General features: G+C 45.9%; 1 protein-coding gene and 1 long non-coding RNA gene across 10 annotated transcripts in view; one reads left to right on the top strand and one right to left on the bottom strand.

The window, feature by feature from the left end:
* The window catches only part of FAM120A (family with sequence similarity 120 member A), a 108,783-nt gene that overhangs the window by 4,911 nt on the left and 86,166 nt on the right, over positions 1-17,706 (top strand). For 4 of the 9 annotated variants that reach the window (XR_011431144.1, XM_070248144.1, XM_023627593.2 and 1 more), the window contains exons 2-3: positions 12,831-13,077; positions 16,520-16,602. Coding sequence is in view for 8 of the 9 variants with exons in the window: in XM_070248144.1 (XP_070104245.1) it covers positions 12,831-13,077; positions 16,520-16,602 (330 nt within the window). In the remaining variant the exon portion in view is untranslated. Of the gene's footprint in view, positions 1-10,415; positions 10,768-11,157; positions 11,414-12,830; positions 13,078-16,519; positions 16,603-17,706 lie in introns of those variants that run through there. The other 5 variants (XM_070248147.1, XM_070248146.1, XM_070248149.1 and 2 more) reach the window with 4 other exon arrangements.
* On the bottom strand, positions 6,116-9,386 carry LOC106782475 (uncharacterized). Its single transcript, XR_001379660.3, has 2 exons — positions 9,254-9,386; positions 6,116-8,793 (listed from the first exon to the last, which is right to left on the bottom strand). It is a non-coding gene; the product is annotated as an uncharacterized lncRNA (long non-coding RNA).

Below are 17,706 nucleotides of genomic sequence, written 5' to 3'. Positions count from 1 at the left end.
GTGCCCACCTGCAGTTCACGCCCAGGGCAGATCTGATAGCACAATGCCTCCACTGCTTTTTCAGCCAGAATGGGAGTGGCAGTTTCTACCCAGGAGACCCTGAAAACTAGCAGTATACCTTCTTGAAGACCTCAGATTGCACTTATGTTCAAAGTACTTATGGTTCAAAATTGACCACATTAAACTCAAACCAGTCATCCACTTAAAATACTTGTTTTACAATATTTATTTTCTTCCAGCGTACCATTTTTGTCACTGGCTTATTTCACTTAGCCTAATGTCTTCCAGGTTCATCCGTGTTGTAATATTGTATCAGAGTTTCCTTCTTTTTTAAGACTGAATAATACTCCATTATATGGGTGGACAACATTTGGTTTATCCATGCGTCGACGGATGCTTGGGTTGCTTCCCCTTTTGGCTATTGTGAATAATGAATAATGTTGCTGTGAATGTGGGTGTACAAAATTCTGTTCAAGTGCCTGCTTTCAGTTCTTTTGGCTATATACCCAGAAGTGGAATTGTTGGGTCATTTGGTAAATCTATGTTTAATTTCTTGAGGAATTGTCATACTGCTTTCCACAGCAGCTGCTTACATATGTTTTATATCATACATTATACAATATATTATCACAATATAGTTTTAATTTTTAACATTAATGTGATTAGACAATACATTATTCAGCAATTTGCTTTTTTTATAATATAAAAAAATCTTTCCATGTCAGTACTTATAGTTCTAATTCTTTTTAATGCCTGCATGATATTCCATAATTTCTCTCTCCTCCTGCAAATTGTGCGTGCCCGTACTCAGTAGATCCAGGTGTGTCCATTTTAAAAGCCGTACAAGACTATTGAGCCAACATTGCCAGACCTTCAGATTTTTCAAGAAAGCCAGAAATCCAGATTTTTATTGGAGATGATCCCATTTAAAAAATACCATTTAAGCCAAGCAAGATAGGTTCCCAGCTAGATTGAGCTCCTGAGCCACCAATTTGTGGTTTCAGCACTGATCTTTATCAACAGTTATCACCCTTGTCTAAATCTCTTTCGCTTTTTCTTTAAAGTTAGACTTAGCGAAACCCACTCTTTCTTTTCCCATCTGCCTCTTCGAACCCTTTTGATGATCAAAGTGCTTCCATTTCCTGGGGCTACTGAAGTGCTCCCTTCCATAAATGCCTCAGTTCTCTGGACCGTCTCCATTACTCACTCTTCCTTCTCATAATCCCTTTGTGAGCTTAATACTATCCACATATTCGTTCTTCATCTGATGGTTTCCAAGGCACACTTTCACTGTCCTCAAGACTTGAACAGCTGGTTTTATGTACTTAGAGAGATGCTATGTCTCATTCCTCACGCAGACTGACTGTTCTCATGCCTCATCTAGTCTTAGAGTCCTCAGCTTGAGTGCCTGCTGCGTTTTCACGTCAGCTACCCCAGAGCTTGGACCCTATGATTAGTGGAAACAGTGACACCACCTTTAGCACTTTAAGCTCCCTGTCCCCTGTGTAGCCTGACCCTGCTGAGGTAGGCCGCGTTCTCCTTTTCCTTCCCACCATCTTCTGTTCTCCCAGTCCCTTCTGATCTCACTTTTAGCCCTAAACGGTTTGAGCCCTGTGGTCACCCACCTCAAAGTTAGACTCACCACCTGGGAGCCGTCATTTCACCTCCCATCCTGCCAGTCCCTGCAACGCCTCACATCAGTTCTAGCCCAGCAGTCTCTCCTTATCCTTGTCTTCCTCATTTCCCATCCTCCAACATTTGACCTCACCAAATTTACCCGAAAGGTCTAACAAGTACTTTTGCAAAGCCATTGGTGGGTTGTGAATCCAAATTATTGGGTGTTTACCAGCATTTAGAAAAAATAATATAGAATAAAATAGAACAAAAAGTAGAATGCAAGAGGGACTCAGGGTAAATACCATTTCATTAAATTGAGGGAGTAGTCAGAATTGCCTCGGGGCCGCTGGGCCCCCCACCCAGCAGGTCATCTCAGGTAGGTCACTCTACTGCCCACGACTTAAAGAAAACTCTAATCCAGACCCTTCTGTGATCTGAACCTGGCCCACCTTCCTTCATGCTTCACAGTTCCTCTGCTGGTCTTATAAATCTCCCGACCAGACCATTCACTGTCTCCCCATGAGACGCCCAACTTCCCACCTCTGCCTGTGTCGCCCTTCTCGTCTAACTGCCCACTTCTGCTTGTCAGAATTTTACTCCTACTTCAGAACCCATCTCATGCCAACTTCTGCCACAGCGCCTCTTCTGATGTCCCCAGAGGTGGTCCAGGGACACGAGCAGCACCCTCTACCCGCAGCGGTGGTTCCGGCGGTCTCCTCTAGTGAGCTGTGCTCTAGTGAGCTGCCTGCACACGGACACCCCTCTGACTGTGAGCTCCCTGAGGCCTGCACTGTTACTCCTGTTTACGTCTCCTGGATGTGTAGTCTAGGCCCTCCACCTTTTAATCACATATTTGCTTTGTGCTATTTAGGTAGGCAGACAAATTTAATTATTTTCTTTCAACACCTGGATCAATGGTTATTATGTAAGATTTCTTTTTTCTTTTTTTTTGGTGAGGAAGATTGTTGCTGAGCTAAGATCTGTGCCAGTCTTCCCCTCTTTTGTATGTGGGTTACCACCACAGCATGGCCACCAACGAGTGGTGTAGGTCCACACCTGGGCTCTGAACCCACGAGTCTCGGGCTGCCAAAGCAGACAGTGTGAACTTAACCACTACGCCACCAGGCCAGCCCCTAAGATTTATTTTCTTACTTAAGTTTTTTGTACTCCCGGTTCTGACTGGTTCCCAGTGATGATTCATTCTGTAGCAAACATTGAGTGCCTGATACTGGCCAGCATGGAGGGGTGAACATAGCAGGAAAGGATGGGCTCCTTCAAGGAACTTGGTCTGGCCTGGCTCACCCATGTCATTGTCCCATGTCAGCGTTTGAAATGTCCTTTGATGTCATGGGACCAGCTCTGTAGTCAGTGAAGACCAGTGAGTGGTTCTCAGTGGGGGGTGGTTCTGGTGAGGTCTAGAGACATTTTTGGTTGTCACGACTGAGGGCTTGTTGACTGCAGGCCTCTGGTGGGCAGAGGCCGGGGCTGCTGAGCCTTCTACAAGGCACAGGATGGCCCCACAGCAAAGAACTGTCCAGCCCGAAATGTGGGTTGTGCCCAGGCTAGGAAATCCTGATGTGAACACACCAAAGAATTCTAAGCTTTGTACCTTCGTAAAGCCGTATGAATGTTTGAAATAGAGATTTCTAAGTATACTAGGAAGAAAAAATAATCAGAAATACAGCTTAGTTTTCTAAATTAAAATACACACCCTGTCTCTCACATATTCCTTGACTTGCATGGCTCTTCATTTTGTTTTATACAATGGAAAGAAACTAATTAACACGTTACACATTCCAGCCTTAGTAAGTGATCGACCATAGGAATAAATGCCAGATTCCATGTAATATGAAGAGAAGATTCTTTATTATTTTTTATTGAGATATAAGGATGTATAATATTGTATTAGTTTCAGGAATATAACATAATGATTTATATGCATATATTGTGAAATGATCACCACAGTAAGTCAACATCTGTCACCACACAGTTGGAAATTTTTTTTCTCATAAGAACTTTTAAGATCTACTCTCTTAGCAACTTTCAAATATACAAGACTGCAAGACTGTAGTCACCATGCCCTGCATTGCGTCCCAGGACTTATTTATTTTATAACTGGAGGTGTGTACCTTTTGACCCCCTTCACCCATTTTGCCCACCTCCCACCCTGAAGAGGAGACACTTCGGAATTTGAAAAATTAGCTTTATTTTCCACTGGATTTATAGGCAAAATTTTCTAAATAGAACAATTAGACATAAATGATCAGAGTTCAAGTAAAAATATTCTAAAATTCTCCAAATGTCTCTGTCTAGCTGGGATTGTTTATTTCATTTTTTACTGATGTGTATGTTTTCTCTAGAAAGTAAGACCTGTGATGACCTAGCCTGTTATCCAGCTCTTAGGACGTTACCTGGGTATAGCAGGTGTTCAGAATATATTTGATGCGGACAAATAAGTCACTTCCACTCACCAGTTACTCGAGCCCTTGTTCGAGGCAGTGTGATGGCAGAAGGATGTAGAAAGTTTAACTGTTCAAACCCATAGTCGAGTCACTTCCATGGATAAGTAGTTTCGGCTTGGCCACCTGGCACAGAGCCTTGATCTTTGAATAAGCCCTTTATGCTTCTTAGCTTAGGAGCTGTATTGAAGTACACGGGTGACTGCTTAGGGAAATCGGCCGAATTTAGCCACCTTTTCTCCCTCCTTATACCTGGTTCTATCAAATATCGTTTCTAGGCATCTTAGGGCCAGTTTAGGGTTGAACTGGTCCTAAATTATCTCTAAATTATCTGCAAAGGTGATGGTAAATCTACAGTCGTTAAGGATCTGTGATCTCTTTGTGCCCTAGTCACTTGGCATTTCTCACTTGTCTCTGGAATAAATTAAATTCTTTGGAAAGACTGAACCTACCATGTTGTTCGCATTTTGCACTTAGTGTAGCTAAGTGTGCTGGAGGGTTGAGTTTTCAGAGTTCTGGAGTTCATTGTTCGTCTCTACGAGCAGAGTGCCAGCCAGTCCCAGTGGGGAGGGCCTCTCTGTGCTGCCTGGCTGTGCTCTGTGGTTTTCAATCTCCTGCACCTATGTGAGCCATAAAATATTTCAGTAAAGAGTTTGCAAGTTTCACCATCTTGAAATAAATTGTATCGATCTGAGATTCATTTTCCTAAATCCTGAAACTTAAATTTTGATGTACTGTATTTTAGAATTAGATTTTTAACAAGAAGAATATTGCTAGGAGTTAGCTGAGTCATTAGGAGATTAATATAGTAGGCTAAATAGACAGTGAATACAATATTGGTGTTTTTTTCACTCTTCTATCTTTTTATTTTTAAAGTTTATAAAGTTTAATTTGCATTTCTTTTATGACATCCACTCTCTTACTTAACTTTGTCTTAGCAGAGAAAGAAACAGCCTTACTATTGAATAAGCATTGAACCAGACTGTAATTTCATCACAGGCAGTCTGCTAAAGAGATGGCAAAGAAAAAAAGAAATCTCACCCTTTTATATAGCCTGGCAGATACAATCCATTACATGCATGCTAAGGTCATTACCAAAGGGAAAAATAAAACTTCTGTCTTTTGACAAGTAGGAGGTTACATCTTGGAGCCAGGTGCCTAGGATTCCTGAGGAGAGGGGAGATGGGGCACCACCCTCTTTTTATTATTATACATTTTTATTTTTTAAATTGTGGTAAACTATACATAAAAATTTTTATCATTTTAACCATTTTTAAGTGTATAGCTCTCTATGGCATTAAGTACATTCACAGTGTTGTGCAAACATCACCACTATCCATCTCCAGAACTTTCTCATCCTCCCAAACTGAAACTCTGTCCCATTAAACATTCATCTCCCCCAGCCCCCAGTACCCATCATCCTACTTTCTGTCTCTATGGGTTTGACTCCTCTAGGTCCCTCATATGAGTGGAATCACACAGTATTTGTCCTTTTGTGACTGGCTTATTTCACTGAGCATAATGTCCTCAAGGTTCATCCATGTTGTAGCATGTATCAGAATTTTCTTCCTTTTCAAGGCTGGATAATATTCCATTGTATGGATGGACCACATTTTACTTATTCATTCATCCACTGATGGATACTTGGGTTGCTTCCACCTTTTGGCTATTGTGAGCAATATTGCTATGAAAATGGGGGTGCAAATATCTGTTTTGAGTCCCTGCTTTCAATTCTTTTAGGCATATACCTGGAAGTGGAATTGCTAGGTCATATAGTAAATCTGTGCTTAACTTTCTGAGGAACTTCTGCTCTGTTGTCCACGGCAGCTGCACCATTTTCCATTCCCACCAGCAGTGTACAAAGGTTCCAATTTCTCCACATCCTCGCCAACACCTAGCTTATTTCTGTTTGGTTTTTTTTTGATAGCCATCCTAATGGATGTGAAATGGTATGTCATTTGTGGTTTTGATTTACATTTCCCTTATGATTAATGAAGTTGAGAATCTTGGCACATGCCACTCCCTTATTTTAAAAGAAATTATTTTTCTTTGCTTTTAAGAGCACTACAGCCAATTCTTACAGAATAAACGAGATGCGTAAGGTAAGACACTTACTCAGCTCTGAGTTCAGATTTCCTGAGGGGGAGAGATTTCCTTTCAGAGACATTGCTAATGTGTGTCGTAACATTTAAACTGCCCTTTTAAAGTAAGCAATGACAATAAAAATCTTCCACCAAATTGGAGTTGACTTTTATGTTCATTCTTCTGCTGGACTTGAGTAGGTAGTAAGTAGCCTGGGTGAGTTTTACCCTCCTAATTCCTAGTGACTAGTTCAGCTGGATAAAAGTCAAAGCCTGATTTTTTTGAAACAAGAATTTAGGTCGACTCATATCCCCTTGTGCTCAGGTTGACATATCTTTTAAATCTGGCAGCTGGCTGGACAGTGTGTCACATTACTCTCTGAGATGGTGTAAAATTATTCTAAAGAATAACCACATAGAGTATTTTTTTCTTTGTGTCAGAGAATCTATTTATGACAACTCATCGTGTTTCATGTCCTACATGAAAAGTATGAAGAAGCAGATCTTTTGTCGCATAGCTCACTTAAAGAGTATCTGACACGTGTTCAGCGCTTATGATTTATGAATGGTTCAGAGCTGTACGTAGCAACTCCTTGGAGCGTCACAGCTGCCCTGTGAGGTAGGGTACTATTATTTCTGCAGAAGAAATGGAGACACAGAAAGCATAAAGTCGGCAGCGATGCTAGAGGCAGACCTCACCGTACAGGTGCTTCTTCACTGGCGATTAGGAGTAAGGAAGGCTGTCTTACGAGACTGTCCCCATAGCTGCTTTCCGCATTAGTAGTTACCCTTGCAAAGCAAGTTTGGGAAGTTTTTAGTCATTATTCTTGGTAAAAATACTGAGTTTTGATGTATCTGCCTTTTTAATGATGACACTTAAAACTACTGAGACAAAAAGATTTACCTAGGCTTCTGTGGCAATATGTAGTAGCATGAAATTATTCCCAACTAAGTATAAAATACTTCATTAGGACCAAAAATGAGACATTTTGCCAGCTACCAAAGCTCTTCCACACTGACTGCATCCCCTGCATGTCTTGAGGATGGATGGGTGGAGAGCTGAGGGGAGGTGTTTCATGGTTCCCGGTCTGGATGTGGCTCCCACACATGTGGCAGGAGCAGAGTCACCTGCTCCATGCTCCCATGCAGGACTCTTGGATCTCACTCCCCTGACTGGAAGCTGCATTTTGACGGGGGGTGATGGCAGCACCGCAAACGTCAGTCAAGGCCTGGTGCCTTTATTGAGCGGTGGGTGGTCCCTGCTTACCAGCATGGGGTTTTCCTAAGGATGCTAAGTGTAATTCCAAGTCTGGCTTGCTCTGGGTGGGAGGCTCCACCCCTTCTGTTATCCCCTGGAAGTATGTGGGTCTCTGGGCTCAGTTCTTCAGCTTGCCTTATACTTTTTGGGAGTTCAAATTGAAATAATCTTCCCAACATTGTATTTAATCGTTTTTACTCACTTCTAAAATTAGAATTAAGAACTAGACATACCAGTGTCTTTGTACAGTGCCTAGTCTGACCCAGGAGCTCGAAGGCCCAGGAGTTGGTGAGAGTAGATTAGAAAAATGGAACCGAGGGACCAAAGGCCTTCTAATCAGAAGACAGGACACCCTCAGAGGAGGACCACGGCTGACGCCCTTTCAGACCCGCTTCCCGTAAGCATAACCTCTGGCATTTAATTTTTATTTTTCATCAAATAACTGCCTCTCAAGTCCTATTTTGATGCAACCCAGACCTCCTTCCTGTCCCCCCCAAACCTTGCATGGAGTTACCCGCTCCAGCCCTCCGCTCCGACTCTCAGGCTCCTGGCCGTGAGTCTGGAGGACTTGTTTGCTGGGCCTCTCACAGATGTTCTTGGTTGTTGGGCTTGCTTCATTCATTGTTAGGTTTATAGTTAACCCAGTCCCATCTGTGCTGGGCTTTCCTGCTGCCCTCTGCTGACTGTCTGGGGAGAGCTGTTTTTTCATGTCACAGGCTCCTGGAGACTTTGCAGTTCGGACCTGTCAGTGCTTCATTTGCCTGATGAAGTAGCTTAGAATAGTCTTTTTGCTGGAGGCTTGTCGACTGTTGAATTCTTTATTTTTAAAATAATCTTCTTACTTTGGAATAATTTTAGGTTTTTAGAAAAGTTGCAGAGATGGTACAGAAAGTTCCCAAATATTCTTCACTCGCTTCCATGTGTGTTAACATCCTCTGAGCTGGTACAATTATCAAAACTAAGACATTGGCATTGGTACAGTACCATTCACTGCATTATATGCTTCATTCATCTGTTTCTCATCAGTGTCCTCTTCAGCTCCAGAACCCAATCCAGGGTACCCGCTCACCCTAAGGCATCTCGTTTCCCTAGTCCCCTGTGGTCTGGGACAGCTCCTCAGCCTCTGCTTGTCTCTGGTGACCTCGACACTTTTGGAGTCCTGATCAGGTATTTTGTAGGCTTGCCTCCAATTTGGGCTCTCTGATGTGTTCTCGTGATTTGGGGAGAACACCCCAGAGGTACAGTGCCCATCTTGTCATACTGTCCCATGGTGGTGTCTGCTGGGCGTCTGCTCTGTGACGTGACTGCTGTCCCCTTTGTTGTTTGGTTCTCTGGAAGTGGTCTTTTAGTCAAGCGATGTGGTGGGAACAAACTCCACCTATTGGGGAGGGATTTTACATTATTGTTTCAATTCTTCTGTGGGGAGGATTTGCCTCTTCCCCCTTTATTTTATCCCATCATTTGTTTATATCAGTGTAGACTTATGTATTCACTTTGTACGTTGGGTTATAGCTCAGTAGTACATTATTTTGTTGCACAAATTCTTCCAGCTTTGGCCATCAGGTGGGCGTCCTTGTCCCTCTGACACGCCTTGTCCTGCCTTTTGTGAGCACTGCCTTCCTTGCTGGCGCCACGAGATAGCTGTTGTGGGCTCATCTTGGATTGGCCCCCCCCAACCCCGTTTTCCTCAGTGGCCCCAGTTTTGTGTAGTGGAGAGCAGTATTTAGAAGCCAGATTGGGGTGTGGAAGTTCTTGCCCCTGGGGTGTCGTTGCTTCTAGGCCCTTGGCTGACTGCTGGAGAAGGATGTGTGTAGGCTAACCTACCTGTGCACACTTACCTCTAGTGGCTGCTGTGTTGTCCCCTACATGCCAATTCTTGCAGACGTCTCTATGGCCAACTCAGCACCACAGGTCAGGCTGGCCGCCTCCCTTTGTGAATTTGTAACCCCGTCCAATGACGAGATGCCCGGCTCATCGGTTTACTCCAGCCTTACACGTGTGACGTGGTTCAGTGTTGTCCCCCCGCACCCCTGTACCCTTGTGAGACACAGATTACCGAGGAGAGTTCAGCGTCTGTCCTCAGATGGCACTGCTTCTACTCCAAACCCTGTTTTCCAGAGTTACGTAGGGCAGCTCCCCTGCCCGCTCAGTGGGGTCGTTCCAGACATTTTATCATACAGCACAATACGCCGTCAGTCTGCATTCTGTCCTGGCACTCCGACATCCTTGGCACACTCTGAAGTTCATTCTCTGTATGGGATGTCCCATCCTGTGGGTCTGGACAGTGTGTGGTCGTGTTGGGCCCACTGTCAGCTCGTCCCTCCTCCGCAGACGGGGTCTGTGCTGGCTGCTGCACGCTTCCGTCCTTTGCCTCTTGGAAAGGACCGCGTCTCTGTCCCTGTGGCTTTAATTAATGCCATGTTGCTTTTCCTCAGATAAAGGCAGAGTGGGTTTTAACAGTGGGGAAGCATACGAGCATCTTAGAAGGTGAAGGAATCGTCGAGATCCGTTACTTGTACGTTCCTAGCTGGGCCGGCTGGGCGTCGGGCCAGAAGTGGAACCTGGACATTTGGGTTCTCCGGGTGGCCGTCCCTCAGGGCGCCCGCGACAGGAAGCGAGCCAGAGGCGGGGCGCAGAGGTCTGCGCCTGGGCGCCGTTCCTTTCCCTGTCGTTCTAGGAGCTCGTCTAGCGGGCTGCATTCGGTCGGCTTGGGCGTGCCGGGGGCAGTCAGGTGGTGTTAATCATTTGCAAATTAGCGTGGTGGTGAATTAATGCTTCGTCCACTCTGCTGTGAGTGGACCGCATCTGAGCCGGCGCTCTGCGGGTCGAGGCGTGGGAGGGGCGGCTGCGGAGCTCCACCTTCCGCCCCGAGGCAGAGGAGCGCGGTCCGCCGGACGGCCAGAGCTCATTCCCCTCTCCAGGCGGTGTCGGGACTCTCCGGCGCCCCCGCGACGGGCCCCAGCGTTTCCATCCTCTCGGTGCTTGCCGGGTGCCGGGTGCCAGGCCAGACCGCCGGCGGATGCGGACGCCGCGCCTCGTCGTCTGGGCGGGCGGGCCAGGGAGCAGCGCTGTCCCCGGGCCGCGGCGCGTGGCCGGTAGCGCTGCGGGAGCTTTTTATGGGACGACTTCTTTTAACAAGGGTTTGAAGCGTAATCGCACCACCCTGGCGCAGTGCTGCCTTTGGCCTTTTCCCTTCCGGTCTCCTGCGCAGACCCGCTGCCACGTGGCCGCAGGGGCGGGGGTAGCATTCCAGAACGCCGTCCGTTCTGTCGCTTCCCCAGCGCCTGACAGTTCGCTTACCTCTTCCCACACGAGTCTCCCGACCCTGTTCCTGCTCCCAGCGTTTGACCCGGTGCGTTGGTTTCTTAGGCTCCGTTTCCTGGAGTGGGGTCACTGGGTCAGAGAGGCCGAGCGTCTCCCAGCTCTGGAGGCGGCGCCCGCCCGCCCGGGTGCCCGCCACGCTGACTTCCGCCGCCCTGAGGCACCGAGTCTGCCGCGCTGACTCCCGCCCGCCCGCCGGTCCCCACTGCCCTGAGTCCGCTGGCCGCCCGCGCCACCCGCGGGGCCGGCCCTTCTCTCCCGCTGCGCGGCGGGCAGTGAGGGCGTCGGGCGGTGAGGCCGCCGAGAGCGCGGGGGAAGACGAGCCGCGTCATCTCCGGCCGCCGAGCGGGGAGCGGACGGGCCAGGCTGGACGGCGCGCAGCCGCAGTGTCCGGAAGAGCGGCTGCAACGCGGCCGCCGGCGGCGGGGCTCGGCGCGCGCCGGTCTGTTGCGGGAGCGGCCGCCGCCTTCCGGAAGTCCCGGGGCCGGGGCTCCGCCCGTGGCGGGGGGGGGGAGCCCGCGCGCATGCGTGCTGCTCGGTGCGGGCTCTGAGGCGGGCGGGGCCTGGCGGGCCGGGGTCCGCGGAGTGTGTGGAGCGCGCGGAGCCGGCCGCGAGGGCGCTCTCCTCGTCTAGGGAACGGAGCGTTAATGGACACGCTGGGTGTTCTTTCTTGTAAAGTAAAATATTTTAATGAAAATGTTTATCAGGAGGATGCAGAGAATGGTTTTCCGTTAGGATTTGCTTTTGCCTGCGCGGACAGGGCCGGGCTTCGTGTGTCCCTCAGCGCGCGGCCTCCCCGCGGCGGCCCGGCCCCCGCACGGTCCGCCCCCCCCGGCTCCCGGCCCCGGCCCCCGGCAGGGCGCCTTCGCTGGGCTGCTTTCCTCGGAGTGAGCTTTCCTTGTAGTTCACTTCGCAGCAGAGTTTGGAGACCCCGTCTCTGTGAGTCAGCGAGAAATGCGAGCAGCCCTGCGCTGACCTCCCGTGGGTGACCCTTGACCGCGCCAGCTTGGTTTCCCGCGTAATTTAGCTTTAGTTGAACGTGGCCACCATTGGGCAGCGCCGTTCTGGGAATTTCCGTTGCAGGGCGCGCGGTTTCGGCTTTAGGGCTCTGTGGAGGCTTAGTTCCAGGTGGTTGAATCACCTGCTTGAGTTTAAAATTCTGTTTTCTAAAATGCCTTACATTGTGGAAACAAAACGTCCCAGATTGTCGTTGGACGAATGAGTTTGGGAAACAGCAGGAGAGGAATCGACTGTCTTTGATTTTATTCATTTTAGGGAAACGTGTGTCGGTATCTTCTGGTATATTTCTAGCAGTAGAGAGTCTCTGGCCCCCCCAAAGTCAGGGATGCCTGAGGTAGATGGGGTGACCGTTGGCAGAGGCAGGGCGGGAAGCAGCAGCTTTGGCTTGTGGTCATCCCTGAGAAGGCAGTGGATTTGGGCAGGCCTCGTCTCCAGGGTGGTCCTGAACCTGGGGCGCCCACCGGGCCTGGGCCTTTGCACACAATGAGCATGTGACCACTGTTTTGGGGGGAAGATGTGTTCGTCTTTATTATTATCCCCTGTGCTGAATGCGCCAGGGTGTATAAAAAGTAGACACGTAGGTGATGGATACTACTTAGCTTTTATTAAGAGAAAATTTTTATGATTATTTCACCTATTTGATACATTTGATCTCCTTGAAGAAATTACTTTGGCTTCACTGAGGGTGGCTGACGTCTGTCTGTTTCTTCCTTCACTCTTCTTCATTTGGCTTTTCAGTCTTTTTTCCCTTTTCTCTCTTTTCCTTCAAAAATACTGTCCCAAAGTTCAGCTGGCATCATATATTTTTAAGTTGGGTGATCTTTGCACTTGACAGGAAATTGAGAGTGAATTTGCAGTCTGGGTGGGATCATAGCTACTGGCCGGGAGATGGTGTCCCGCGGGCTTTCTTGTTTGAGCAGTGTTCTGCAGGCTTCCTGATGGCCCTTTTGCCTGTCTGGCTCTCTCGGCTGTTTTCGTATCTGGAGCATGCAGGATCTGTGTAGACGGGTCTGCGCGTTGAGTACGTGCTGCCGCGGAGCCAGTCTGTGACGAGCTTTCTTCTCACTTGCACAGGTTGCGCAGAGCATTGAGGACCATCATCAAGAAGTGATCGGTTTCTGCAGAGAAAACGGCTTCCACGGCTTGGTTGCATATGACTCTGATTATGCGCTGTGCAACATCCCCTACTACTTCAGTGCCCACGCCCTGAAACTGAGCCGGAACGGGAAGAGTCTCACCACGAGCCAGTACCTGATGCACGAGGTGGCCAAGCAGCTGGACCTGAACCCAAACCGCTTCCCCATCTTTGCCGCTCTGTTAGGTAGGTGGGCACCGTGAAAACGGTTTCGATTTACAGGGAGTTCTGTACCGGGAACATACTGTTCTTTTTAAATTGTAGTGCTGGGATGCTTTGCATTGTGTCTTAAGTTTAAAACAACCAGGGAACAGCTTCCTTTTCAGTGGCGTTCCTAAGTCGGTATTATTTTTTGTTGTTGCTGATAATGTGCTTTTGTTCTTAAGTGTTCATTTATGTATTGTTCATAAATACATTGGTCTGTTCAGGCCAAAAAACTAATTTTGTGAATAAATTCACTTGAAGTTTGGGGGCAATAACATCTTAAAATCACAAATCTTAATGCATTCTCACCATAAAAATTAGATGTTTAAACCTTTGGCATCTATTATGTTTATTATAGAGGAGACTACGCTGTGAAATTAGCCCTGTCATGTCTTCCCCTCACTTTTTTTTTTTTTTTTAAAGATTTTATTTTTCCTTTTTCTCCCCAAAGCCCCCCAGCACATAGTTGTATCTTCTTCGTTGTGGGTCCTTCTAGTTGTGGCATGTGGGACGCTGCCCCAGCGTGGCTTGATGAGCAGTGCCATGTCCGCGCCCAGGATTCGAACCAACGAAACACTGGGCCGCCTGCAGCGGAGCGCGCGAACTTAACCACTCGGCCACGGGGCCAGCCCCTACGTCTTCCCCTCACTTTTGCGATACACACTACTTTAAAAGAAAAACAACAAAAATAAACTATTTTCCTTGTTTCCAGTGCCTACATTTTAAGTAAAGATATAAATGTCTGTTGGGCCGGCCTGGTGGTGCAGCGGTTAAGTTTGCACCTTCCACTTCTCGCTGGCCCAGGGTTTGCCGGTTCGGATCCCGGGTGCAGACATGGCACCATTTGTCAAGCCATGCTGTGGTAGGCGTCCCACATATAAAGTAGAAGAAGATGGGCACGGATGTTAGCTCAGGGCTAGTCTTCCTCAGCAAAAAGAGGAGGATCGGCAGCAGTTAGCTCAGGGCTAATCTGCCTCAGAAAAGAAAAAAAATCTAAAAACAGTCTTGGAAGAATTCCTAATGCCAAATACTCAGAAGTGACGAAAGCTTGTTTTAACTAAGGTTTATATATTAAATTCTTTCACTTAAAAATGACTTTCCAGTAGGTGATATATTCACCTGTCACTTTATGTCTGTGTTTCATTTTTGTTTCCTTTCTTATCTCTCCTCTCCGCTCCCCTGTCTTGTGCTTGTCTTGTGCTCCTGTCTCTCAAGCTGCTTTAGTAGCCAGCTCTATTTTGCTGGGAGTTTGTAAGAACTGTGTCTACAATATGGGTAAACGTGTTCTGAGTGAGGCCCTCTCATGATTAGAACCCAGGCCCTGCACGGACGGAGTTGGGCTGTTTGGGACGCAGGCCCTTTTTGAAAGCTCTGTGTTCTCCAGCTAAGTGAGGCCTTATGGTACTCTCACAGTTTGTTTTCTGGCGAGGTTAGCATCCCATCCAGTCGTGTTTAAGAGGGGAATTATATTGTGGGTAATTTTTAGAAATTTCTAGTTATCAGATTTTTATAAACATTCCAAAAAAGTTTTACACAATTAGAAATTATAGTGAGGGAGCCACAATTTTCCATGTATTATTTGGTGATGGCATTTAAAATTGTATAAGAATCAGTTGACAGAATTCCAATTTCACAGGTTGTCTTGTTTGTTTGGATCTAATCTCAAGTATGTGTCTTTAAGTCAGTGTTGGCTGTTTTCTGTCCGTTTTTTTCGGGAACTCTTGTGAGAGGATTTGGAGAATTAAAACTAATTTTCTAAATATACTTTCATATTTTCAAAATTAAAATAAAAAAGGATATTTTCTCTGACATTAAAAGTGATTATGGGGATGGGCACGTTCTGAAAAGTTTCATAATTACTTAAATGTCATGCAGAATGATTTGGACATGTTAATTGACTTTAGATGAATAGGAAGATTGTATGCTTTTAGAATATGAATGTCTTTGCTAATTTGACATGTGGAAGGATATTTGTTTATCTTATTTAAGAGACATTGAATACATTTCTTGGCAGATAATGCCAGTGCGTACTCTTCTAGCCCAATTGTTTTGTAAAATTTAAAATAAATGAAAAACAGTAGTAACATTTTGAATAATTGAGTAATGAATTAATTTAGGGTTTGGAATTTCTTCAAAAAATTTAGACGAGTTGCAGATAAACTCTTAATTGGGTGAGCATTTTTATTTTAGATTTTGTGTAAAAGTTTCAGTATCTTCAAATGAGAAAGATTGTTTTTCTTGTCCATTTCATAATAGAATATAGCTTTCTCAGTTGTTTTGTTGTAGAAACGTTGGATGGAATATTCATTTAAGCATTTGACCCAAATTTTAACAGACTATTACTGATGGTGGAATTGGCTTAATATTTTTTGAGACAGAAGCTTCAAAAAAAGTCCCCATATTTCCTACTTCCTGACAGTAAAGTTCTGTGCAACCGTGAGCAGAGGAGAGCAGTGCAGAGCTCGGTACCTGGGCTCGGAGGACTCAGCTCTGCTCCTCTGGACATCACGGCTGTTCAGTGCTTGTGTGTTTAGAATATTATGGTTAGCAGTGTTGCAGATGATCTCACATCGTTCTGCTTTCTGTTAGCAGCTAATGAATGAATGCTCTCTTGATGTGGAGGTAATTAAATTGTGATATAAAAATCACAGATTAATTTAGGAAATTACTGCTTTTATATTGCATCGAGATAACTAATATACTAACGATGTTAGTGTATCAGGCATCCAGGCACTTCAGTGAATGGAGAGTGTCCCCCAAAATGTAGATTCTCAGCAGAATACAGTTCTTGTTGTGACACAGCCCTGCTGGCGGCACACAGCTGAATGGCACTCCTTGGTGGTGTTGCAGTCTGTGCTTTGTCACATCTATTTGTGGGTGGCGGTGGAAATTACAGGAGGAGGGTGTTGATCCATGTCACAAGCAGCAGTCAGTGTCACTTAACCTGGCTTAGGGAGATTTTATGACTGCGCAGGTTCCGTCTTTGCTGTCGAACCTCGTTCACAGAATGCAGTGTGAACCATGCTCGTCTCGTGAACAAGTGGGACTTGTATCAGAGTCGGTATTTGGCATCCCAGTATTATCACACTGACCTCAGTACTTTGCTGGGGAGTTGCTTAGGTTTTTATGTGGTTTGCTCAGTTTGAATGCTGTTGGAACTACGCTGGACATTCATCCTCTACTTGAGGCGGCTGCAAGAAGTCAGCCTGTTGCATGTTTCTTTGTATTAAAAGATGAAGAAATAGTCTCAATTTCTGTGTGGAAGTTTTATGTGGTGTATCACATGAGATGGTTGAAGAAGTTATGTTGCAGAGTCTGAGACAAGCAGACAAAGGTAAGGTACAGAACATGCGTGCAGTGATGTTCACTCTCCCTGGTGTCACTCATGATGATGGCTTTCATGGTGTCCATGTTTGTGTTCCAGGAAATCACATTCTACCTGATGAAGATCTGGCTTCCTTTCATTGGAGTTTACTTGGTCCAGAACATCCACTAGCCTCACTTAAGGTACAAGTTCATTGCATTTGCAACATTTGTCGTCATCACCTGTTGATTTTGCTTATTGCTTTAATGATGTGAATAATATTCCTTTATTGTAGAAGGAAATATGCCTCAAAATTAGCAATATCATGCTTTCCCCTAACTTCAGGATCTGCATTGTTTAAAAAACAACCTACCTTGTTCCCAGCACCTATATTTTAGGGAAACTTATAGATGTCCTTAAAAATTCCTTTAGAGGAATTCTTCATGTGCTGTACCTAGAAAGGGGGAAATCTTTTAGCTAAAGTTTTTTTTTTTTTTAATTTAGTCTTGACTTAAATGAGCCTGACTCTTTTTTTAATTTACTTATATGTTTGTTTATTTTTTTGAGGAAGACTGGCCCTGAGCTAACATCTATGCCCATCTTGCTCTACTTTATATGTGGGACGCCTGCCACAGCATGGCCTGAGCAGTGGTATCTGGGTCCACGCCTGGGATCCAAACCGGCGAACCCCAGGCTGCTGAAGTGCAGTGCATGAACTTAACTGCTGCGCCACCGGGCCAGCCCCTAGCTAAAGTTTTTATATATTAATTTTATTACTTACAAATACTAATTTTTTTGACTGGTAATAGAGTCATCTGTTGCTTAGGTCAACATTTTAGTGTAGTTTGATAATTTTCATAACTTTCTTACTAATCGTCTAAAATTATAAAAGTCTAGTTCAGGCTTTAATGCTTTTTGAATGACAGAGGAGACTCAATTTCATTAAAGAAATGGTCCATTTGTACTGTCGTATTAACACTTAATATTTACTTTCTTATCTTCCCCCTTCCTGTTTGTGAAAGTAGCTTAACTTGGGTTTTCTAGAGGGGAGTTCTACGTTTTGATGTGGGCGTGACACTGGCTTGGTGTGAGCCACCTGGAGGCTTGGACTTGTGCTTGTGGGTGGCTTCCCGGGGTCTTTCGAATCCTGTTGCTGGGTGGATGGGCTCTGCATTCTCTGCTGTTGGCATTGGGACCACAGTCACCGGTCGTTAGGTGGGGACTGGGCAGTCGGGGCCTCAGTTCCTCGTGGTGAAAGGGGGTTGTGTGGAATGGTTTCCGAAGGCATTTTTCCTTTAAAATTCTGA

This window comes from Equus caballus, chromosome 23 (genome assembly GCF_041296265.1).
Source record: "Equus caballus isolate H_3958 breed thoroughbred chromosome 23, TB-T2T, whole genome shotgun sequence".
Lineage (NCBI taxonomy): Eukaryota > Metazoa > Chordata > Mammalia > Perissodactyla > Equidae > Equus > Equus caballus.
This window is presented reverse-complemented; position numbering and strand designations above follow the sequence as displayed.